This window comes from Buteo buteo, chromosome 2, assembly GCF_964188355.1.
Source record: "Buteo buteo chromosome 2, bButBut1.hap1.1, whole genome shotgun sequence".
Classification (NCBI taxonomy): domain Eukaryota; kingdom Metazoa; phylum Chordata; class Aves; order Accipitriformes; family Accipitridae; genus Buteo; species Buteo buteo.
Window position 1 is genome coordinate 44,947,237 of NC_134172.1, and position 24,556 is coordinate 44,971,792.

Genomic DNA, 24,556 nt, shown 5'->3' on the forward strand with positions numbered 1-24,556 from the left:
TACTAATACCAGATTTGTATCTTTCCTAGATGTTACATACAATATTTGCTGATACCCATAGTTTTCTTTCCCAACAGACACGTTTTGATTCTTCTTGTCCTTACTGCCAGCAAGTGAGGGCATACTTGGGATTCTCTAGGGGTTTTTTTGTATGCATTCATTGGTGGTGGTGAGAACCTATACATATCGTAACTTATGTATTAGAGTATTACAGTATTGTATTACAGTGGCATAGTTGCACATAGCAATGCATTGTTAATGACAGTACACGTGACTTGCAGTTAAAATAACAGTTACTGTATGTCCTTGATGATGTATTGGGTAGTTGCTTTGCAGTTTTGGATTATAAACCACTCTTAGATACTACATTTAACAGTAGTAACACAGTTAGCACTTTGTGTAAATAAATCTAATACTTTTAAGAGGTCATGCTATATTCCCATTGCATGTGTATAAATATTTATATTGTATATGAATTATGAATATTACCCTGGGGTTACTTTCACACAGAAAATAGGTTATATTTCAACTGCTGAAGTCAGAATGTGTTGTGTAGATACCATTAGGTTCAGCAGTGGAAAATAGAACTTAGTTTGGTCAAAAAGTAGCTACTGTGTATTCAGAAATAAAATGAAGAGTGAGCTTTCAAATAGCTTACAAGCAGTGTATTGACCTTGTAAAGAATGTATGATAAGCAGGGTAAGGTAATAGGGGAAAACTTCTGTCCACCATTCTTTAGAAAACACCTGAAGTTGGCAAGTGTATTTGCCAAAGAAAATTGCTTATCCAAATCACAAAAAATGAAATGAAAGTATTATTGCCAGTTGAGCTAAATGGGCATGAGAATAGTAGCTGCAGTTTCATCTAATATGCTTTGGTTTTATGAGGCAGTGCATTTTGAGAGTTGTAGTTTTGATCTCCGTTATTTCCTGTAGATTGGAGAGCTATACCTGTTGTACATATCTTTGTGTGGAATATGACAAGTCAGCAGAGCCAGTCAAAACAAAGGGCAGGAATCACAGGCCTCATCAGGCAATAGGGGAACGCAAGTTAAAGTGGAAATATAGTTTGGCAAATAAACACACTTTCAACAATATGTGGTGGTCTGAGTATTCTTCATGCTTTTTGGTGTTCTGGAAAAATTAGTGTGTTTAATGAAATCTCAAATTTTCATTATCGTTTGGGATGAAAACATTTTAAACTTCTTTTTCCATGTGGAATAGTAGTTCTAAAGATTGCTTAGCTTAAATTGAGTGAGTTGTCCCTCCGGCACTTATTCTTTGATATAGAAGTTAATGGATCCTGTGGTAAAAACACTGACAATGCACAACTTTTTTTAAAAGTAGAAACCATGTCTGTTGCTGAGTAAAATCACGTTCTTGTATATTATTATTCAGGTCCTTTTAATAATGGCAACAAAAAATAATTGCCCTCTTTCCCACCCCAAATTTAGTTTTGTTGCTATTGTAATTGTCCAATAGTTGTCTCTGTGATGCTGCATAGAAAAAGAGTAGGGAGATCTGTGCTCTGACAAGTGTTCTACTGACAAGTCTGATGCCTAAGAAGGGAGTAAAGGCTACTAATAAAAGGTCATAAAACACTTGTGCTCTACTGTCATCTGTATGAATTTTATTTTTAACAGTTTATCACCCTCAAAAATAAGAAGAAAGAAACCTTGCAGAAAAGAGCACCTGGAATGTGTGCTGCCTAAGATCAGGATAGATACATTTACATGAAGTGTAAGCATATGACGGAAAGCGAGAAGGATTTTGCGTGAAGAATCAGAAGCTGCAGAGCTGGTCATAGGATGTGAAAGGGGATGGACAAGGAATACTAGAGCTGTACAGAGATGTGGAGGTATGGATAAGGCTTTAAATTTATGATCAGGGAGCAAGAAAAATGATTTATCTGCTGTATTCTAGGTATGAGAGGGATACTACTAAAGGATTTGAAAGGAATCATGGAAGGGATGGAAAGTAATCGTTCTGATAGTATAATGAGTAGGAAAGGAACTAACATTAGGAATTTTTGAGGAGATAGTTTAGAAGAGCAGTGCGTGAAAATCTCCCTTGGATGGGATTCTTCTCTTGATATCCACTATATTGGGAAGGAGTTGAAATAGTTGTAGGAAATTTCGGACTTTAATTATGGTATTAAGCAATCTGCCTTCTTACCTTTTTCCTAAAATGAGCTTAAGAAAAGGTTTCTTTAAGTCTGACATGCCTTTTTTTCACTTCTTATGGTCAAGTTCAGGATTCCCTTGTATGAATTTTATGACATAGAATGTCTTGCACTTCTTTCTTCCTGTTTGTGATCCAGAATCTCTCAAGGAAGTATCTAGCCATTCTTTCCCCCCCTCTTCAGTATAAACTAAATATGGCCTCCAAGCTCCAGATCAACAACATATTTTAAGGATATTTAAATAGTCCTTTTTGAAACACTAAACCACAGTCTGCTTATGTGTGTAAATTCGTCATTACACTTGCATACCAGGCTTGATACAGGTCTTGCTTTGTTTCTTCGTGACAGAAACATCCCATACACTTTGTTGTAATGGGATGCTCATGAAGCTGGTGAAAAAGCACTGCAAATGTGACTTGAGATGTAATCTCACCTGTGGCTGTAGACTATCAATCTAACCTTTTAAAAGTAATTTTATAGAGGCATAGCTTATGTTGGCAAAAAGAACTTCTGAATGCTATTGTTTAATATGTGGGAAATGTGTAGGAAGTGTATAATGTGGAAGCACATAGAGAGTTGAAAGCAGGACTTCTTGATGCAATCTAGACGGGTCTAACTGTGCTTTAATAGCATTACCTTCAATTCTATAAAGAGATTGTCAAACCTAAGTGCTCTAAAAAATTACCTCCTCGTTGGAGAGCGCATTTATCGAGCATAAGAGGAATGCAGAGCTGGAAAGGACTTCTAGAAGACACTTCGGGCCATCGTCTTCTCTTGTAGCCATATCTATTATGCCTGTGTTTGTCCTGTAATCTGATTAATGTTGCAGCTTCTATAGACAGGCTGTTCCAATACTTAGTTGTTATTTACTGTGCAAGGAATGTTTTTTGGGTTTCTAAGTTTTGGGTTTTTTTTAATGTCTAAACTAACTTTTCTCTGTATATCAAGCCATTGATGTTCTCGGGCATTGGGCACATTCCTGTTAGTGATGTGAATAAAAGCAGCACTTTGAATGGAAGAAATAGGACAATCTTTTTTATCTAAAAAAGGCAAAAAGGGGAAAAAGAAAAAGGAAAATACAAGGCTTGCTCAGTAACCATCCTGGAAAACTGTTTCTACTGCCAAGTCCCTGAGATGGCTTAGGGAAGGTGTTGGACCCTGAGATTCCAGAGTTGTTTTCAGGAGTATGGAGAATATAAACCAAGAAACTCAAACTTTAGAGTCACAATGTAAAAAATGACATTTAAATTCACAGGGAGTACTACTGCTTTCAGGTTGAAGAAAATGGTATCTAATAAATGAGAGTGACCACAGTCTGCAACTTCAAATACTATACTATGTTGCCCATTACTTTTTTTTCTGCCTTTGGGGTGCTAATTTTCTACAGTGAATCTGACAACCCAGTCAAAATAATTCATAAGATCAATGATGAATAGTACTTTTTATTTTTTCTGGTGTAAATAATGTTTGTCATTCCTCATCTGTCCTGATTTCTTCCTCTTGTTTCTTTGCTTTGTGTCTTCTAAGTGTTGGGTTTTTTTTAATGCTCCTTCTTAATGTATATAAACTCTCCAACTTACAGTGTGCCTTCTGTTCATTGTTTAAGAAGCATAACCAAATTATAGTCTAAACATGGCTGAAGAAATTGAGCTCCTAAATATGGAAACCCCATGCGTTACAGGTTTTGGAAAGGCATTAATTTGCCAGTGATGCCCATCCTGGGTATAGCTATAGAACAGTAATCTGGAGATTAAGGTGCCTGTCTTGTGTGCCATCCCATTTCCTAACCCAACAATGCAGGTCACACAGGGTTTGGGTGTGCAGGGAAGGTCCCTTCTGTTTCTTTTCAGATTGCAGAGCACCTCAGTGAGGCAGATTTTTGAAAGCAAAAGTCAACACGGTTGAAGAAACATGGCATGCTGAGTGAGACCCAGTGCAGCAGGGCAAGCACATAGACTGTCAGGGATCCAAATGGGCATATTCATTCTGCCTGCTGGGAAGTTCAGAATAAAATTCTGCCAGGCCATAATGTTTACATTCTGACATTGTTTTAAGGCACTGTTGTGCGTTATTACCTTAATATACACTTCGACATATATCTCGTTAATGAACAGAAACATACCATTGCTTTCCATACAATATGGAAAAGAAGAATATAAAAGAATGTATACTGTTTGGGGTTATATAACCAAAGATTTAATTACTAATTAATTACTAATTAACTAACTAATTAGGATGAGAGGAAATGGCCTCAAGTTGCGCCGGGGGAGGTTTAGATTGGATATTAGGAAAAATTTCTTTACTGAAAGGGTTGTTGGGCATTGGAACAGGCTGCCCAGGGAAGTGGTGGTGTCACTGTCCCTGGAGATATTAAAAAAATGTGTAGACAAGGCACTTCAAGATATGGTTTAGTGGGCATGGTTGACGGTTGGACTTGATGATCTTAAAGGTCTTTTCCAACCTAAAAGATTCTGTGATTCTATGCTAATTAATCTTTAACAGGGTACTAACAGAGGTCAGAGCTTCTGTGGTGTCTTCAATGACGTCAATGTTCTGTTTAAAACATTTTATATTATCTACATCTAATGATGCTTCATTACTGTTGAGTAATAGTACTAATGGTTCTTCAGCTTCCTCTTTGTGATAGAGGTGTCTTCATCTTACACTTTTGAAAACTGTTCCTGATTTAACTGGTTGGAAAATAAAAAGCATATACATGTATATGTGATGGATTTTAAAATTTTATTTTATACATTTAAAACTGCTTGAGAAAGTTTTAAGTCCTTTGTGGGGAGTGAGAATGGTGTCGAAAAAAATCCTCTTGCTTCAGCAAGGCTATTGTGTAAGTTCATTTTGATATGCTTCATCTGTTGAGTAATTATGAAACTTTAGCGTTTTTGAAACAGAGTATTGTTTGGGGAATCTGTCTTCTTCACTCTGCCATCAAATTCATGTAAATACTAGTTACTGACTGTGTATAAACTTTTGAGAAACATTCATTGTTAGGCAGAGAATACTTAGTAAATTACAACTCCAAAAAATAATTTTTGCACTTCTGTAGAAAGAAGATATTTAATTGAGTTGGCAACTTTTGCTTTAGCTACATTCTCCCAACAGACTAGTAATTGAGGTGAGTAGTTCTAGTCTCATCTCTTTCTCTTCTGCTCTTGCCGTTTAAATATCAGTTCAGGAAAATATGGCAGGTGATTAATTTTTTTTTTTTTTTTTACCTCAGTTAAATATGCTAGTTCCATTCTCTTCTAGATAACTACTTACATATTCAGAGATGCATTTATGTACCTGAATTTAATTACTGTCTCATTATTGCTATTGTTAATGAAAGGTAAGATTTCATGTTGGATTTTTAAATGCAAGAGCATATTATTGTCTCTGTGGAAAACTGCTAGATAGGCATGACTATAGAATGAAGTTCTCTTCTAAATGATAACAAGTTAAACTTAGGAAACCGATGCAACATTTCACAGGCAATTCTATTAGTGCAACCTAGTTCTGATCTTATGGTCTTACCCAAGTCTTGTAGTTAACAAAATCTTTTCGGTCTGAGGCATAAGCGGTGGTCTCAGTGCAGTGCTGTTTGTTCTAGATCTGATGTTACTTATCTCCCTTGCCCTAATGTTTGAGTTGCAATGACCTGACTTGTCTGAAAGCTAATTCAGCCACTCTAATAAGGAGGAGAAAAAAAATCATCTCTATGAGTGTGTTAAAAGTACTTACAAGTAATTTAGTGTTTGCATTACCATGTTTCAGGTCTACTTAGATATATTTCACATAAAGGGTAAATTGTAACAGTGACTATAATTGCTTTACGTGAAGCAGGTGGAATTTCCTGGTTTCTAATATAATATAGTCAATGTCTTAAGTTTAATTACAAGGTTGGTATACTAACGTTTAGGTTCTACCATGTGCTATAGTCATCTGTATAAAGAGATGATGGTAGTAACCGGTGTTTTGTGTGTCCAAACCGTAACTGATTGCACAATAACTTTTTATGTGGGCACGTTTTGTACTAATAGTTCTCCAGCACTCAAGTCTCTAAGGCTTAGCTGAACTTGTGGCAAAAAGTCAGAATGATCAGTTAAAGCTTGTTATATTTCAAGCAGAGAATGAATCTGAAAAAGAAGCAGTGTCTAGCCCTTCTCTTCTCCCTTCTACAGTCCTTCAAAGCTCCAGTGGGGCAGCAGGTACTTCATACTGTTCCACAGTGTTCAGAGAGGAGACCCTTGTGAGTAGCACACTAGCCTTGGAGACTTATGTAGGCTCCTTGAACTTTTCTTTTATGATTTTTTGGTAAATCATGTAGGATGGGAGACATTTCATCCCAATTCTAGCCATCTGAAAGCTATGTCTAGTCTTAAACCAGTCATCCTGTTTAAATCTCTTCAGTGGGACCTAACTGCATGCTGGAAGTACCTTGTGCACACACTCTCTCTCTCTCTCTCTCACTCTGTTTTGTGTCAAGGCAACAAGAAGGACAGCAAGGTACTTCCAGAATCAGCTTTAGGTGGCTAAAATTAGGTAAAGTGAATTCCACTGGTAGTAATTTTTAGTCTCTGTTCACACATGTTAAATGAGGATAAGACCATATATGAAGAAATATCATGGTTAATGCATATGTGGCGTTGCACTGGTATGCATAAGGCAAGGATGGCTATGCTATGAATTTTTGTTAGGGTATTTGATCTCCTGCAAAAGCCATGTAGAAACCCTTGGGGTTTTGTGAGCATTTGCTAAGGATTCCTTTGAACTGTTTTTTTCCTCCCTATCTCAGGTTGGTTCCACATCGCTTGGGAGTCCCATTGATTTGTTGGTGCCTCCTCTAATGTTAAACATCAGTGTGTCTGCAGGTTCTGTGCAGATGTGGACTGACAGGGTAGTAAGTGTCTTTCAGTTCCCACCAAGAATTGGTGGAAAGTAGGGGAAAGGCAGTTGATGCCTGCTACTTCATTAGAAACAGGGCTCAGCTGGAGTTACCAATTTTAAAATTTGGGGAGAACACTTGGAATCGAATGAAGGTTCTTTACTTTTATGGCCCCAATTACTTCCCATTTTGTTTTCTTTCACCACTAGCAGCAGGCCCAGACTCTAGTCTAGACTGAAGAATAAATGAAACGATTTTCCATAACTAATTTGACATCTTATTTCCTGTTTCATCACTTTTTTTTTTTTGGTCCCCAAATACTTATCATATATAAGGCTGAAATCATAGTATGTAAGGGAAAACAGGCAAATAATCCCAACAGTATAAACTTAAATTCATAAATCTGAGACTTGCAACCAGCCTGCTGTACAAGAAAACAGATGCCATGCAATAAATTAATACTAAGCTGAATAATAAACAAGATGTATTGTTAAACGTCTTTAATGCAAAGAAAGTGATTTCAGACTTTCATATGCTTGTTTTCTGTCTTTGTTTAAATGAGGCCCTTGCATGTGTTTTCTTTATTGTTCTCTTTCGCACACATTTGAGCTTTGTTGGGTTGAGAACTCAGTCTCTGGTTGGGCAGTGGTGATTAACTTACACTAAATAGGCAGCAGTAATGTGATTTGAGAATGAAAAGGATTCATTTCTTTTAAATGAGGGGAAAAAAACCCTAGGTTGAAGGAAATAGTTTACATAATCTGTAAACTAGTTAAGGAGCTGAATATTTATGCAGGTTGAAATTGAAGCTTAGTTGCCCTCTAGGGGTTTTACATTAATACAGCATATGTTAGCTTTTGGGTGTTGGGTTTTTTTTTTTTCTTTCAGAATAAAGGTGAGAGAAGTCTTTGGAAAAACTTACATACTGACAAATCTGTGGTGGTGGAGGCATGTGTACATCTGCATTCAGTGAGTGAAGCTCATTTAGTTCAGAACCCAGAAAACGGAGGAGAGATTTTTATCCAGATTATGTTCTTGTAATTTCAGTGTACCAGTTGAGAAGGTACTCACAGTCATCCAGTCGTAGACTGAGAGGTCTCAGCCAGGAAAGATCCTCACGTAGAAGTAGGGGTACAACCTAAAGAGCTTTCAGTCCTGAGTAGACATGGAAGACAAAAGGTTACATGGGGATGGAATGGTGCTGCTGAGGCCACAGTAATGGCAGTATGAAGACCCTCCATCAGGTTCTGCTTGTGTCCTAGCCACTGAATTCTGCTTTGAATTCTTAATGTCCTCAGCTGCCACTGGCTAGTGCACAGGGGTCTTCTGTCACATCTTGCCTTACAGCAGCTTGAGCCCTGTTTATGGATCCTGTGACTGAACTTGTTAGAAATGAACTTTATCTCCTTCTTTAGAAAGCAGTTGACGAAAACTGGGTAGTTCTTGTTTGTTTGGGTAGCATATGATATTTCATAGGAAGTATCCTCATGCCATGGGAAGAAATGTGACTAAAATGGCTTCTAAACTGAAGCTACATATATATTTCTCCTTGTCTAAACTTATAAATGTCTCCTTTGCCAAGGGTTTTGTAGCAGATGCATTGCTAATGCTTGTTTGAAGAATTGCTAAATAAATTCTTTAAAGTGCAGTTGTTTTTCTAAACGTGGAAACCACATTTTTATGATTATTTTTGCTGTTTCTTTCTTAACAGTGTTGAGCCTATATTACTCTCGAATCTTTTTGCATCAGAAACAAGGTAACTTGGAGCAGGCAGAATAGATGCACTTACACAAGCACCTCCTGCCAAACTTGAGTATATGTGTGCAGCTTGAGGAGCACAGTGTAGCCAACTGTCAGAAGTTAGAGCACTGTCCCCGAGGCTTCATTATAGCAAACACAGTCTGGATTTGTGCCAGTAAAGTCTAAGGTGTTATATAGATTTTTATGCTGTTTGCCCAGTAAGCTTTACACTGAAGAACAGTTCCTCTTGGTACAATACCAGAGTTCCTGGTACATTTTGTTTTGCTTTGTGGATTTGTCAAAAGCTTGTTTGTAAATCCTCTGTCTACAAGTATTTCATTTTACTGTCTTCAAAATTATAACCTTTGCTGTGGAGAAATGGCCTAATCTCTTAATTTCTCTATAGAATCAGGTCTGTTATTACAACCCCTTATAGATGTATAATGCTTTGGCCTGGTACTGTTTGGTTCCAACAGCCAGTAGCATCACAGAAGCACCTGCTTGGTTGTATCTGCTGCATGCTTGGGCATGACATCACGGCTTCAGCCTGGTGCTCCCTTGTCAAACCCAGTGACTTTATCAGCAGAGCTCTATGTTATCAGTTCTGCCTTCTGCTCTCTGATGCTTGATGTCCATGCCCAATCTGCCTGGGCAGTGCATTGGACCAAAAGAGATGGTAGATTAGAGGGGACGGTGGGTTGGTTGGTTTTAGGACCTTTTTTTTTTCCTCCCTTCTGTGATCTGTTTCCCTCCATGAGTAGAAGCACCTGAGCTGACTGCTATCTTTATGCAAGCTTTTGGTCCAGAACGGAACTGCTCTGTAACTAAGGTTGTAACAAGCTGCTAGTCTTGCATTGTTCTGAATAGCCTTGGCCTCATCTGTTCAGTTTAATGTCTTTGAAAAGTTTGAAGAAAGCATGTATTACTAGCTCAGGGAGGGTGTGTGGCATGGGGGAGTTCCTGATCACAGGGAGCATCGTAATTGCCCTCTTCATGCAGGGCAGCGTGCAGTGCTCACAGCTCATGGAGAGTTTTTCAGGACCTGAACAAAATACTGAGTCGTAGTGCTTTGTCATTTGAAAAAAGCTTTTGTGCGACAAAGATGCAGGAAGAGTATGGTGGCTGGATTATTTGCTGTCTGGTATTCAGTCCTTTTTAGGTATCTGGTTATCACAGTCATTTATTTAAAAGAATTTACAGAAGATGAAAGATAAATGTTACACAGTTACTACCAAGTTTCCAGATCTTGCTAAGCTTTGGTAGTGTGCTTTCTTGCCATGTCATTAAAACTAATCTCTTCAAAATCATTAAATTAGTAGGGAAGTCTGAAATTCTGACTGCCTACATAGTCAATGATGCACTTTCTTTTGAAAAAGTAATTATACAAATTTTATCACACTGTGGCCACCCCTGCAAAAGGTCAAGTTACTTTTCAGTATACAGTTCAGAATACAGACACAGCACAATTTTTTTTATTATTTTCTGAAGAATTGCGCTTCTGGTTCTGTCATCCTTACAAATGCTGAATAGTACCTCATTCAGCAGGAATTCTTCCCATACCTCCACACTGGCATACGCTGAAGGCTAGTAATTTTTGAAAAAAGAGAGAGACTACACATGTACTGCAAACTAAAGTAAGTACGTGGTAGCCTGTTCTGGAGATGTTGGAATGGTGGTTGGGAAGGAATATAGGATGAATTGTGACCTGTGAGGGAAAGTCACTTCCTCTTTTAAAAGAGCATAAGTGTATTAATTTTAATATTGTACCCTTGTTGGAGTGCTCAGAAGGCCTGAAATTTGGACCCTATTCTGTATACCCCATCCCACCCACAACCTCCAGCTGGAACCCTGAAATCAGTTTCACTTTTGCTTAGAGGATATTTTGTTTTATTCAGAGGAGGGAGAAATAATAATTTATTAATAATAATAATAATACCCCCACCCCCCCATTGGTATTGGACCTTTGCGTTAAAGTCATACTTTTGGAAATACAGTAAATTGAACTGAGGAGGGGGAAAATTATCCCCGAAACAGCATGCTGTAAATTAGAGGTGGTGTCATGGTGGAATAGCTGTGTAATTGTCTCTTCCAAGAGTTACATAAATCACCTGCTCTATCTCCACCGTGTGGTGGAAGGACATAACTGCTATTCCTGCCACTTGGGGAATCTCTGTCTTTTATAAATAGGTATTTTTTTTTAACTTGGAGTTCAGCTAAGGAGTCAGTCACTATGGGACAGAGGGAGGGGGATGTTGTTTCTTTTAATCATCTGTTATGCTAACTTCTCAGCTGTCCCTGAGTGGCTCAGCAGCTCCCAAAGGAGGTGGGAGGATAAGCAGCAGCGAGGCTACTCTGCACGGCTCAAGTTGGATGCACTTGTTTATATAGAAGCAGGCAGTGACAGACAGTAGCCATGGGGGAACTTGCATTTGTTCCAGTTCTGCCTCTTCCAGTGCCTGGTATGGTAATGCTTGATGTCAGGGATACTTACTGTGGGGTAGGAGGAAAATTAGATCAAGTCAGTCTTAAAGGAAGCAGTTATTTTAAAACAGTGCAGTTTAACTAGGTGGCTGTACTCGCTGGGCGTGCTTTACTTGAAACTTTTTATAGAAGGCAATGGTTGTACTTGACAAGAACATTCTTAAAGCAAGTATCTTTAGTAGGCAAATGATTTACCCAAGTAAACTGTTTCATAGCAATGTGTTTACTTTGCTTAAAAGGATTTTTTTTTTTTTGTAATTTCTATGGAAAGAAAAAGAGGTCTGCTTTTCTTGACAAATCTGCCTGAATAGCTCAGCAGATTGTCATCTTTGGGCACTTAAATCTGCCTTGCTTGACAAAGTACAGTCACTGTAAAGCCTTATACATAATAGTTATGCCCTTGCTATTTCTCCCCTGTCTTCTGAGGACATAATCCCCTTCTTTGTATTACTGTGCTCTGGGTGTCTTAGTCAGAAGCAGGAGAACTTGTCTCTTAGCTCTTAAAGAGCTGGGTTGCTTGAACTTATTTCATAAATGTGACAGTGTACTATATTTCTGTGTGTTTGGGGCAAAATAACACACGTATAGATATGTGTGTATACACACACAGACAAAAAATGCTGACAAATCTGGAAATCCAGGATGGGAGATCAGATCAGGTCAAGCTTGTGCCCACTACACTAAAGCTAACATGTAGATATTTCTCCTTATCATCTGTGCCAAAGCTCCATTTGTTGTTGAAGTCCAAGTTCAGTTGAAATTCTAGTGACTAAACACATTTTACTAAGAAATTATGTCTACTACAGCATTTCATCAGCATTCAACAATAGTCAGGAAAGTACTGTCTTGACATTTTAAGGTGTCTGTTTTTGAAAAAATCATCTTTTCTGGGTCTGTGATTTACTTAGGAAAACACTTTCCCTAGTCAAGTTTCATGTATGCATTCAGAATTCTTATCAAACCGAAAACTAACTTTAATTTTTCCACCCCTCATCCCCCAAAAGTCATTTTGGTGAGATCTCACATGTGCAGGACTGATACAGAAATGTAGAATGAGGAGAGCTGACCTGTCCTTGGCCAAGTGGCAGAACTGAGAGCTGCTGAAAGGACCGTGAGATTCCAAGGGTGGGTTTTTTTTTCAGAACTCAGTTTTTGAACTCTAATTACTTTGATCTGGCATATTTTTATTAACAGTTTTAAGTATTTGCCTATTTTTTGTTAGTTGTACTGATTGGGTTGACTTGAATTACTGTGTTAGGCTGTGTTCCTCAGTCTTTTTTAAATGAAAACATTTTTCCCTTTCTTAAATTTGCTGCTTTTCAGTTTCATTCACTGTCTCTTAGTGCTCATTATGAAATTAGGAAGAAAAGGTCCAACAATCTACTGTGGACAAGTGTGGGTTAATTGGGACAGACAGAAGTACTTCCCTGCTGTTGCTTGGGGTTTCTGGATATACCTCTGACAAACATCTACGCTTCTCAGTCCAAATGGGAGCAAATTTTAGACTGCAGAGCATATATAGTGAGTCCAGTGAGGGAGGTGCCCCCAGAGTGAGCTTCTCCATCGTATGGGAGTGGGACTGTGTCTTCATTGTTTATGCCTTTCTTGGTTTTATTTGTCATTCCTTGATGCTAGTTTCTTAGAACACTCTTTTTTTCCCAGAGATTTGGTCTTTAATGATTGTTGGCTTTGAAGACAACAGAAACCCTGTTAATATTTCTGTAATAAAAGGTAGATCAGGAGCTGAGCAATGACTTCTGTTTTGAATTAAGTGTTGTTGGAGAATCCCTATGTGCCTTACGTGTGTTTTCAGAATTGGTATGGTATTGTGGTTTCTAAAAAACCTGACAACACAAGTGAAAAAAACAGTAATTTTTTTATAACTTTTGAAACAGAAAGTTTAAATAATCATTGATTTCCTATATTAATTTGAAAAGCTCCTTCTAAGCCTTCATTTCAGAAGAGAAACGCTCTTGTCAGGTGTGAGCAGTTGACCAAACCTAGAAACTTGTAATATCTACGTGTTTTAAGAAATGAAAACTTTGAAGACTGTTGCTTCTCAGTGAAGGTAGATAGCATTTACAGAGCAAATAACTGCATTGTTCTGAGAGGAAAAAAAACAAAAAAAAACCCCAAAAAACAAAACACCAACCAACTCCCAACAAAAACCAACCCCCAAACATTTTTAATCTGCACAGAGTGCCTTTCCTCCCTACTGCTTTGGCCTATTCTACAGCCAGCCGATGCATACTTTGAGGCCAGTTAATTTTTGCAGCAGGATTTTGAAAACTTGCTAATGAAAAAGGCATCCATGGTATGACACAAATAACCACAACTGCAATAGTTGGGACTTCAGCAGGACTTAAGCAAGCCAGGGCGGTTAGATGTTGAAGGAATTCAGGCTAGCATATGTGTTTTTGGTATTGGGGTGTTTTTTTCCTCGTTCTTCCTCCTCTTCTCTTGGAGCCTTGTCAGTTTAGACCCACTGTGCAAGTGATCGTAAGGGTTTTGAAAGGTATGTGAGAATTTTATGCTTCAAGCTATAAGCCAAGCTTACAGCTGATAAGGGTTAGGAAGAAACTTCACTTGAGAAAATGTTTTTCCATAATGCAGACCTTCTGGCACCATTTTCTGAAGCAGCTATTACTGGCTTCTGAGAAAGATGGTATACAGGACAAATGGGCCCTTTGTCTGATTTGGTATGTTATTTTCTCATCTCTAACTTTAAATGTCCCCTAAAGCAAAGGTTTCAGATTTGTTTCCGGGATATTGATAACACGTATTCTTTACCCCAAGGCAATGTGTTTAGAGAAACCATTTCTAGTTTTTTGGGAAATACTCTTTCTCTGCAGATCACAGTTGTGCTGTCTGCCTTCTTGACAATTCTCTCCTGCTGTATGTTCACCTCTCAATCATGAGACAAGTGACTTTTCAGCATTTCATACTGGTGTGCAAGAGATGTTCTAATCTACTGGAGGATCCTCTGTTTGCATTGTATATTTTAAGACAAAGCTGTTTTTTCATGCTGAGAGTGCCCTGGAAAAGACTGGGGAGGAAGAGAGATCTTTAACACAGTGAATATCCCTTCCCTAAAATTCCTGGATTCCTGGAATTGTCTCTCCTGCCTGGTCCTCTGTTGTGTGCTACTATGTATTGATCATCTGCCCTAGGGCAGATGCCCCCAGCAGTACGTTGGAGCTACAAAAGCTGAAATGGAGCAGCTTTTTGGGGTGGTGGTGATAGGGAGGAAAATGGAAAGTGTATGATTACTTTTATGTTATAGCAAATAAGTATTTGTGGAGACAAAGTATTTGATCTGATCACAGAGGTTCACTTGAAAGAATCAAGGTTATTTTATGTCAATTTTCTCTTTGCCCTATATAAGATGCATTTAATTATTTCATGCTATCTCCTTCTATTCAAATTAATCTGTCTTATATATATTGTTGCTCAAATTAGAATAATTCTTTAATCAGCTGTGTTATGCATGCCATAGTAGACTAGAATAGGAAAGCTACTCCTGGCATACTGACGATGCATGCATTTTATTTGTTACTGTAATTTAAAAGTAAAATCAGAAATATTGATTTCTACTTGACTGGAGAGATGATTTAGTTTGAATATCAGACTGATCTTAATCAGGTGAGAATTAATTGAGTTGGAGGTATTAGATATTCAGTGATGTTAACTGAACCATGATCAATCTACAGAGAAGCTTTCTTTTGTACTGTGCTGGAAATATCAAATAGCTTGTACTCTACAATGTAAAACAATCTTTTCATGTTCATCCTACTACTTCCTCTGGCTCATTAAATGCACCAGTAATCTGTTCTGTGCATACTGAGTAATCTTCAAAGTAACAAGCTAATAAATCACAGTTTAATACAAAATTAAAAGCATAATAACTTTGCCATAAAATGTTGCTGATAATGTTTTGTCTCATTTTAATGTTTTTGTACACATTTTACAAACATAGATTTTAAAATCTTGTCCTTGTTTACATTTTGAAGGGACCTGTGTCCTCTTTCCACCATCACCCCCCAAATCCCCATTGTTACTTGGTCATCTTTTCTCCACTCAGTGGTAGAGCTCAAGGAATGACCTAAACATTGGACAAAACTATTTCCTTTTTTGTGTAAAGGAAAAAACCTACCCCAGGAATAGAACATAAGCCTGGTCCGGATCATGATACAAGCTTTTTTTTTATTTTATTTTAAGAGTGTGATAGCAGTATCATAAGTGTTGAGAAAATATAAATGGTGAGATAACACCTCTGTAGGACTTTCTCTTAAGTAGTAAAATTGTAAAGTCTTTAAATAAACTAGAGCCAGACCTGAGAGGATCAATTTATCTTGATAATGGGGAATATTTCATTTAATTTGTGTACAATAACATCTGCAAAATAGATACATAATTATGATTTATAAAACTAGAGTTCTAATATAATATGAATTGCACAACACTTTGCAATATGAGTCAATACGGAAGTGCCAAGTATTGTTATAATCTGAATCTGCAAAAAAAGAACTTTCAGACATAGTCTTCATGCTACGTACAGTTCATACACTGAAAATAATAATGGTGGTCCCTTGGTATTGTTATATCAACACAGTTTCCAATGCAGCTGGTTGTCTGGAGGTTAAGTCCCACTTTTGTTCTTCTCTTGCTTTGCATGTGAAAAGACTTTCATGTTTGCAGAAAGAAACAATTAAGTATCTCATATTTTTAAATAGTTAAAGTAAAAAAAAAATTACTTTAAAAAATCCCCTACAAATATAATCTACTTGCTGGTCGTTCCCCTTCATTAAATCACCAAAAAATAAAAACTTGTGTATTTTTAATGCTTGGGGCAGGGCATTACAGTTTTCTTCATAAAGTCTTTCCTTTCCATATATGCAGCTGAAACTTTTGCAGTCCAACACACTGGTTCTGCCATTTCATTTTGAATGCAGCATAGTGCAGAGACCAGCCTACCTCTGCTTGGGGGTGGAGGGGTGTTGTAGGCTACATAAAGAACACTTGCATCCTAAATGTGGTGCTTTGTTTTTGTTGTCCACTGTTTGTAGGTCTGCAGACACTGAGATTAAGAATGTTAAATTTAACCTTGTCTGGTTTAATGGTGTGGAAGAAAATCATTATCTTTATGCAGCAGAGCTGTGGCTCTGTGTTTCGTCAGATCTTGGTTTGTCCCTTTGAGTCAAAATCCTACAAGTTTTTGTTTTCGTCATATAGGAGCAAATATTTCTTGAACCTCTGAATATGTTCTAAGATGAAAATGGGCAGTACTGTGGCTTTTTATTTCCTTTTTTTTTTTAATGAAGAAGTGTATGTACCAGGATGTCTGTTGGTGGACCCCCACCAACTCTGTTGTAACTAACTTTTTGGTAATGTATCTGATCTTTTAAAATTTGAAAATCAACACTTTAATGTGCTGATTATTGCATATGCCTCTCTGACTGCTTGGATAGACAGGGAAATCATTTGTCTAGTCTTTAGTCTGAGATAAGTGAACTGTTACCCAGATTCACTTCTTTTTTTATCTGCTTCCCATATTATCTTGTAGTAAAGTTATAAAACAGAGTTGGGGGAAAAAGCTATTAAAAGTACTAAAGGAAAACATTCTTAGATACTATTTTTCAGCAAAGATTTATGTGGACTGTAAAGATCTTTGTAAACAAAGTTCTTTACTGTGTCAACCTTCTAGCTAATTATCAAAGAAACCTTAATAAAAGAGTGCTCTGTAACTTAAAGCAGTTCTTAATCAACCATCAAATATACTAATAGTCAGACATTAAAAAATAGTTCTTGATTCCTCCAACATTATTTGTATACTTCTGTATCTGAACAGAATTATACAAAGACTCAGAATAGGATTTTTATAAAAAATAAAAACCTGCATGTCCAGACAGCTTTAGAAATAATTTTAGAAGGCTTTTAAAAGCTCTTTCTTCCATTGTTCTGTGACCTTACATGTGCCAGGATCTACAAAAGCAGATGTTTTCCCCTTTGTTCTCTGTGTCCTGCTTTCTCCAGTAGTTAAGTTGAGATAGGGAGACCCAGTGAAATGCTGCTCTTGGATCCTGGGCAGCTGGAGATACGGAGGTGCTGGGGACCAAACTCAGCAGGTTCCCTGAGCTGCTCTGGGCCTCAGATGCTCCCTGCTGAAGAGTAAGCCCATGGAAGGGCTCACTCATCGCTGACCTCGGCCACAAAGCTGTCATGTTTGTCCCTGAAAATTGTAGGAGCTAAGTGGTCCTCCCGTCATAGGCAGATCACCTATATATGCTAGCATGCCATAGATAGCAGGTGGGAACTGGCGAAACTGAATTGCTCTGTATTCAGATGGGGTTGTTCAGCTTTTGTTCAGCTGAAAGCAGGCCTTCGTCTTGGCAAAGATACCGTTTGGCCTTACATACTTGGTTGATGTAGAGAAGGTACTAAATTGCAAGTTTGCTTTAGCAGCTAAAATCTCTCTATGTGGCTGTAACGGTCCAAAAGTAATGAGACTTAAAATTCTCAGGACTGCGCCCAAAACTCATATTGGATTTGCCTTAAAACAGAATTGCAAAGCTTTCTCTGCGCGAGAGAGGAGGACAATGAAATCTGGCCCCGAATCAGTGCAGAACTGTTCAGTGAACTATTTCTGAGCTGTAGCCTCGAGAAGAGTTCTTTGCTCAGTGTGTGTCCCCTTAGACACAGCCTATGGCACGGAGGAGAGCCTGTGGGGCAAACCTATGTCAGATATGATGTCATGAACCGTAACTGCTGCAGGTGAAAGAGGGGTCCATAGCCAGTTTCCGTGGTAACTGGTAGGCACCTGCAGCTCATTGACGCAGTACTGGATCTGTCCTTATCTGTGCATAGAGCACTCAGTGACAGACATATGTAGCTGTCCTGGCAAAGCCTCATCGGGGTTCATTTTACAGAAGGCAAGCTTTCTCTCCCTTTTCTAACAAGGCATTTTGACTCCTGTTGTGTTGAGCTCCATCCCTCATTTTATTTAGCTTGTATTTGTAAATACTGGGGATAAGTTTTATTGTTTGAAATATTTCTTTCTGTTGTGTTACAATCTGCAGTGAATTTGCAGACTGGCCAAAATTTACATCTAGTTTCGCTGCTGCCTGAGGTTCTGTTTTGGTAGCTTGCTGCTTGCAAGGAGAAAGAAAACACCTTATTGGGCCACAAACTTGAAAAGTCATGGAAAGCCATTTGCTAAAGTCGTAAAGATTGGATGATGCACAAGATTTCAAAAAGATCAATTCTGCTCTGAAAGAGCAATTGTTCTTTGTATCACATGCAGTATATCAGGAAGGAGTTCGTTTGAGTGTGAGACCGGCTTCCCTAGCATTCTGCTTACCGCTCGTAGCTGCTAAAGTGTTAAACTACAATGGGTTTGTAATCAGATGCTGTGTATCCGCTCCTTTTGTGGTATCTCGCTAAGCACCCTGAAGCTTTGGTCTACAATGCGGATATTGCTTGAGTGAGGAATGAGTGGTGATTGTCAAGATTATGGAGATGGAGATTAATTCTTGGTTTGAGATTATATCTGGAACTATTGTGCACAATTTGTGAGATTATTCTCCAAACCAGTAGTTTTAACACTCTTTGTGTTGCTCAACACTGAGATGTTTTGTTTCATGAAAAAGTTGTGAGCAAGACAGAGCATAATTAAAAATAAAACAACATGCTCCAGACTCCTGCGTGGTTTCTGGTAAACGTTTACAGCTAAAGCTATCTTGCTGCACATTCCTTACGCCTCTGCCAAAAGGATTTTAAAGTGCTGGAAGTAAGAGAAGAGAAGGATAATCAAGTTTTGTGTGCTTATATGAGGATGCCCAATATGCTTTAACCTGCTCCTTTTTTCCCCTCTGTTGTTAAGCATCAGCGACATTAAAGCTAGGTAGCTGGAAGCAGTTTTATCACTTTGCAGCAGTGCCTGGCCATGTACTGCAAGCAGGGCCTTCTGAAGCCAGGGAGTGCTTGCAATTGCAGTTCAGGTTTTGTTCACTGGGACATCACGCCTGTAACCAATCAAGACTGGTGAGCTAACAAGTGAGAGGGACCTCCTGTTGTCTTCAGTGTTTTTTTTACTTCACAGCTTCCAGAAGGAATGATTACTACAAAAAAAACCCAGCACAGCACTTAAGGAATTGTCTGCAGAGAGTAGAAATCAAACTGGTCACTAGACAAACCATAAGCTTTCAAAGGCTTCTGATGTTTTTCCCAGAAAAAACAAAGGACATTTCTAGAAATGTGATAATAGGTATGATTTTTCTGAGGTGCTGATGTAGGGACATTCAATGTAAACAGTCCAGGAAAGAACAGAAGAAATGTCAGATTCACCTTTAAAACCAAAGAAATATTTTGATAACCTGATATTTCTCATACTGTTCTGAGCTTACACTGCTTCGTAAACATCAGCTATCCAGAAGTATCCTTAAAGTTGTGGATATGTATTTGGATGATTTGAGGTCTAAAACTAAAACACATACCAAATGAGATCTTAGAAATTGAGTATGGTTGTCAATAGATACCTTTAAGCACAGGTTACAGTGTCTTCCCAACTGGTAATTAACTGGTTAATTTCAACCCATTTTTTTGCATACTTTCATCTGATACATTTTCAGGTGGCATATGGTGATGTTACCAGTGTTTAAGGTTAGGTGCTGTGTTGAGGCACATTTTAAGTGTTCATAAATAATATGTTCAAAGTAGAGAAGATGTCAATTCTCTGTAGAGTTTTGCAAAGATGTATGTAAGTTTGGCAGTGTAAGGACACTTAAGACTGTCATCAACACTTTCAGCAAACACTGATTTTATCAAAAGCCTAATTAATATAGCCATGGGCAAGCAGATTAGCCTCATCTAGGGGTTGCTTGCAGCTGTTGGATCACTTTCTCCTTTAAAGACTTGCCAGTAGTGTCCAGGTTACTACTAGAAGGTGGATTTGGTTCCACTGAGGTCTGCGATTGCTTTATGCTCATTTCAGTGGGCATCTGCTGTGAGTGAAGAACAGGATTGCTGCTTTTATAGGCACAAATCTCTGTTTTCTTCTAAGTTTTGATGTAATGGACATCACATCATCATACAGGATCAACAGTTACTTAGTATGCAAATCTGAAACTTCAGCTAAATGTCTTGAAAACATACAAGGACAGGTACAGGACTGTGCTACAGTTGATATGTTTGACAGTCATGCCCGTATTTTCACATGGTCAATACGTTCCAGGTGCTTGAGGTGCCTTTTTGATGCCCAGCATGACTTCAGAGGTGTATCTATACAGTGAGCTTCAAGAACGGAAGTGATACGTAGTATTTACAGAAATAGCAATTTTTGTATCTGATCGCTGTGTACAAAAAGTGGAAGATTCTAGTGCCAGTACATGAAGTACAAGTTTTTGGACAAAACAGTAAGAGCAATGCATTGAGCATATATATACACATGATACTCAATGTGCGTATACTTAATGTATGTAAACATACTCAGTGTACATATATGCTGAGTATAGATGATGTGATTTACCCTTTGTATGATGTAGCATCATTAAGTTTTGATGTTACTGGATTAGCTCTAAGTTTTGCAAAAGATGTACAAGGATATAACAATTTCTGTATGCCCTAAATTTGCTGGATATTAAATCACTACCAGGAAGAGGTCAGAAGAGTATAAGTGGATGGAACCTCTGGAAGGGGACACAGTAGATTTGACTTTGTTCTTCACCTGGCTACTGGTTGATCTTGGACAATTGGCTTTCTCTCTCCCTCTCACTTATTTAAATGCAGATGATTACTAACTCGGACCCCTTATAACAAAATAGTTTGAAATCTCCTGATAGGAATAACAGCTAATTCTTATCTAGAGTTACTATTTAGTGAAACGTCTGTACAGGGTGGTGGTAACAACGAGGCATAATTTCAGTTACTCCCAGATAAAAACCACACCCTTAACCATGACTTTGCTGTTCTGTTTCAGTATCTAGCATCTCACTGACTTGTTATTAAGTCTCAAGACCCTTAAGACTGACTGGGTACTTTTACTTCATTGAGCAAACACGATTGGGAAGAGACAGATCATTGTCTCTTCCCCCTTTTATATTCCCTTGTTCTGCCAAAGGTCATGATCCCGGAAAGGTAGATGATCATTAATATTTTTGTGGGCAATGCTCTTTACTAGCCATTTGGACTTTGAAGAAACTCCGTATTGAAGAACAGCTACAGGCCACTACACAATGCAGAGAAGATACAGAGAAAAGATAGAAGTCCTTCTTGGAGCAGTATAGTGCCGTGGAGTACAACCTGGCACTCCCAGCTGATAGATAAGCTGCTGGCTTTCTCCTTGCGCTCCCCGGAGACATTTTTGGAAATGCCAAGAAAGAACCATGACCGCACAGTTTCTTATCTCCTGTCCCAAGGGAACCTTCACAAGAGGTGAAATGCCAGTCGATTTCTTTGAGAAAGTTGTTGCTGTCAACATTGCTGCCCTCTTCATTTGTAGATACAAACATGTTTCCATAATTTCAAAAGCTTTCATTGTAGAGGAAATGCTAACAACCCTGGCTTACCTCATTTTTCATGCTTCCTTTTGTTTTGCTGTGATAGCCCTGAGTAGTCGGTATGAAAAGCAGGCACGAGAATCATGGATTTGCTGCAAGAATAACTTCAGAAATTTGTTGGTATTAGCAACAGCAGTATGTGTGTGAACGTGTTACGTGATATGAGGGGAGAATCCCAATTAAAATCTTGTTGCTAAACAAGTGACAGAGACCTTACAAACAATGTGAGACTCCAGGCCAACTATGGTTATATTAATAATAAGTCAGATCTGGTCTGTGAGGTTTTCTTAAATGGCATAGTATAGACATAGGAGAATATTTTTACCAATGGTCATTTTTCTAACTTTAGTTTGTGTTTTTTCTTCTTTTTTCCCAGCATTTACTAAATGCTGTCAAGAAACTGGTCTTCTTATGGTGGTGAAGTGTCGGCAAGAGAACACAGCACTGAAAGACTGTCTAGTTGGCTAGTAAGTCCCTCACAAGTTTTTGTTGTTTTTTTGTTGCATGGCCTATACTAATCTAGAAATGAGTAGAAATCTTAAGTCTTCTCAAAAGGCTTATGCAAGGTTAGTGACTTTGACGTACTTTCTGAAAATTGTATCTTCACTTTATTAAAAAACATGTTGGTCAGGGCCCTACCTGACAAGATTTTATTTCCTTAATAAAGCTGTCCTATGACTATAAAGACTCCATTCTTGATTTAAATGGTGACGGATCTAGATTTTCAGCCCAGACAACACATAGCTTTGTATTCACTATGCTGAATGACATATGTGTGGATGGGGGTGAGCAGTAGAAGCACCTTCATACCCGTTAGTGAGACAGGATAAGTTTGATTTTGCTGCTTGAACTGTTTTTTAAGATTTAGTCTTTGTCCTGAAAGTGTCCTGCTGTTGTGAACAGCAATAGCAGCAGCAATGGGAAACTGTTCGATATTAGAGAGGTCAACTTGACGCCGTGGTGGATTTGAAACGTCTCTTTTGGAAGTCCTAATTTATCCCCAGTGCCATCAGGCTGAAGTGTTAGATTCTTGAATTTCACAGGGTGAGGGTTGGGGATTTTTTGAGTTTGACTCGGCTGGTTTGCTTTTTGGTGCAATGTGTGTCCTGCCCTGTTAAACCAGAGATTAAGATTTAAATGCCTTTGAACTAGTCACAGTTATTCTCAAGTATTTGGGAACTAATGAAAAAACATGTGCAGCCAGGCAAAAGTTCAGGCCTAACTGCAGTGAGAACTTGCTGGAGTTACTCAGCTTTATTTGTACCTTTGCCTTTTTTAAAAATCAAAACAAAACAACACACAAACAAAATTCTACTGAAAAAAAAAGTTTAGTGCTTGAATAATTATACTTAAAGTTATGAGCCAAATGAATTTAATTTAATGATCAAGGACCTACATGTTTATTGTTTGAGACACACACTTGAACCTGTTCCCAGTAGTTGCTTGGGTGCATAAAAAAATGTAAGTGTACTCCAGCAGATTCCCATGTTGAAGAAACTAATGGCAAATAACAACAAATTATTTAGCTGAACTGAAATACCAAATGTCTTTACCTTTTTCTACCTTTCCTCCTCATGGCTTCACTGTAGAGGCTTGAAAAGGACTGTGCCCCAAGAGAGAGCAGTATCATGAGAAGGCAAACCAAATCAGTATTTAGAGTTTACAAGAAAACTTTGTAACACTTATGTACTTTATAAAAAAAGGTATTTTATTATCGAAGGCAGGCAAATTTTCTTTGGATGTGAAAGGAAGATCAGTTACGAGTGTTATTGATGCAATATCTGTTCCATATTCCAAGATGAAAAACAGTATTATGTATTTGTCTGTCTTGTAGCTATACTGATCCATTGTTCTATGAAGAATGCAAAACAGAATATTTGAAGCAAAGAGAAGAATACAGAGCAACTGGAATTAAGAAGAAAAGACAGAAGCTTACTTCAAATGTGTAGTTAAAACTTAAAGTGAACTTTTCAAATTTTATATCCAACTTTGATTTGACTTGATTTAAACAGACTTAAATCATCTGTACCCCTCTGTGTGGACTATAACTGAAATACACAAAATGATATGAATGGAGAATAAAATAATCTCTGAACTTAAATGTCAGTTTTTTAATTTGCTGTAATTACAGTTACACCGCATGCTGTCACACTTTGCAAGGAAAGTTGCAAAGGTCTGTTCTTCTATCTGGACCTGAGATTTTGTTACCAATTTACAAATGGTCTTTTGGAATTTAAAGCTTGCGTCTAGTTATGTGTGGCCAGCTACATAAAAACTTAAGGGTGAATAATTTAAGTTGTATTAACTGATCACAAATTGGGTATACATTAAAATTGGTCTATTTGTCATCTGGAGCTGAGGGTGTATGGAGATGCTTTTGATGCTCTTACTAGAAGAGAAGGGTGGCAAATGCAGAAGGAAACAGCTTCTTGGACCAATTTGATTTATCTTTTTCTTGAAAATGTTGAGTCATATGAGAGCCTGATAGTACTTCTGCCTACACTGTGACTCATTTTCAAGTCTACATTGCCAGAAGAGATGGATGCCCCATGCCCCTGTGTGGCCCAGACTGACTGTTTTCACTCCAGAGGAAAATGTCATCTGATCTAGACCTTCCCTGAGAATGGGGAGAAGGCATGCTGAAGGCAAAATCATTGAGACCAGTAGCCTCCCCTGCTTTCCTCTTTCAGAACGAAGATGATTGTATAAGCTTCCACACTTA

General features: G+C 38.1%; 1 protein-coding gene across 2 annotated transcripts in view; it reads left to right on the forward strand.

Moving 5' to 3' along the window:
- The window catches only part of CMC1 (C-X9-C motif containing 1), a 45,384-nt gene extending 21,429 nt beyond the window's left edge, over window positions 1-23,955 (forward strand). Inside the window, exons 2-3 of one of the 2 annotated variants that reach the window (XM_075052916.1) lie at window positions 22,211-22,301; window positions 23,669-23,955. In XM_075052916.1, the coding sequence (XP_074909017.1) occupies window positions 22,211-22,301; window positions 23,669-23,783 (206 nt within the window). In that variant the 3' untranslated portion in view covers window positions 23,784-23,955. The remainder of the gene's footprint in view (window positions 1-22,210; window positions 22,302-23,668) is intronic. The other variant, XM_075052906.1, reaches the window with a different exon arrangement.
- Window positions 23,956-24,556: the final 601 nt, after the last annotated feature.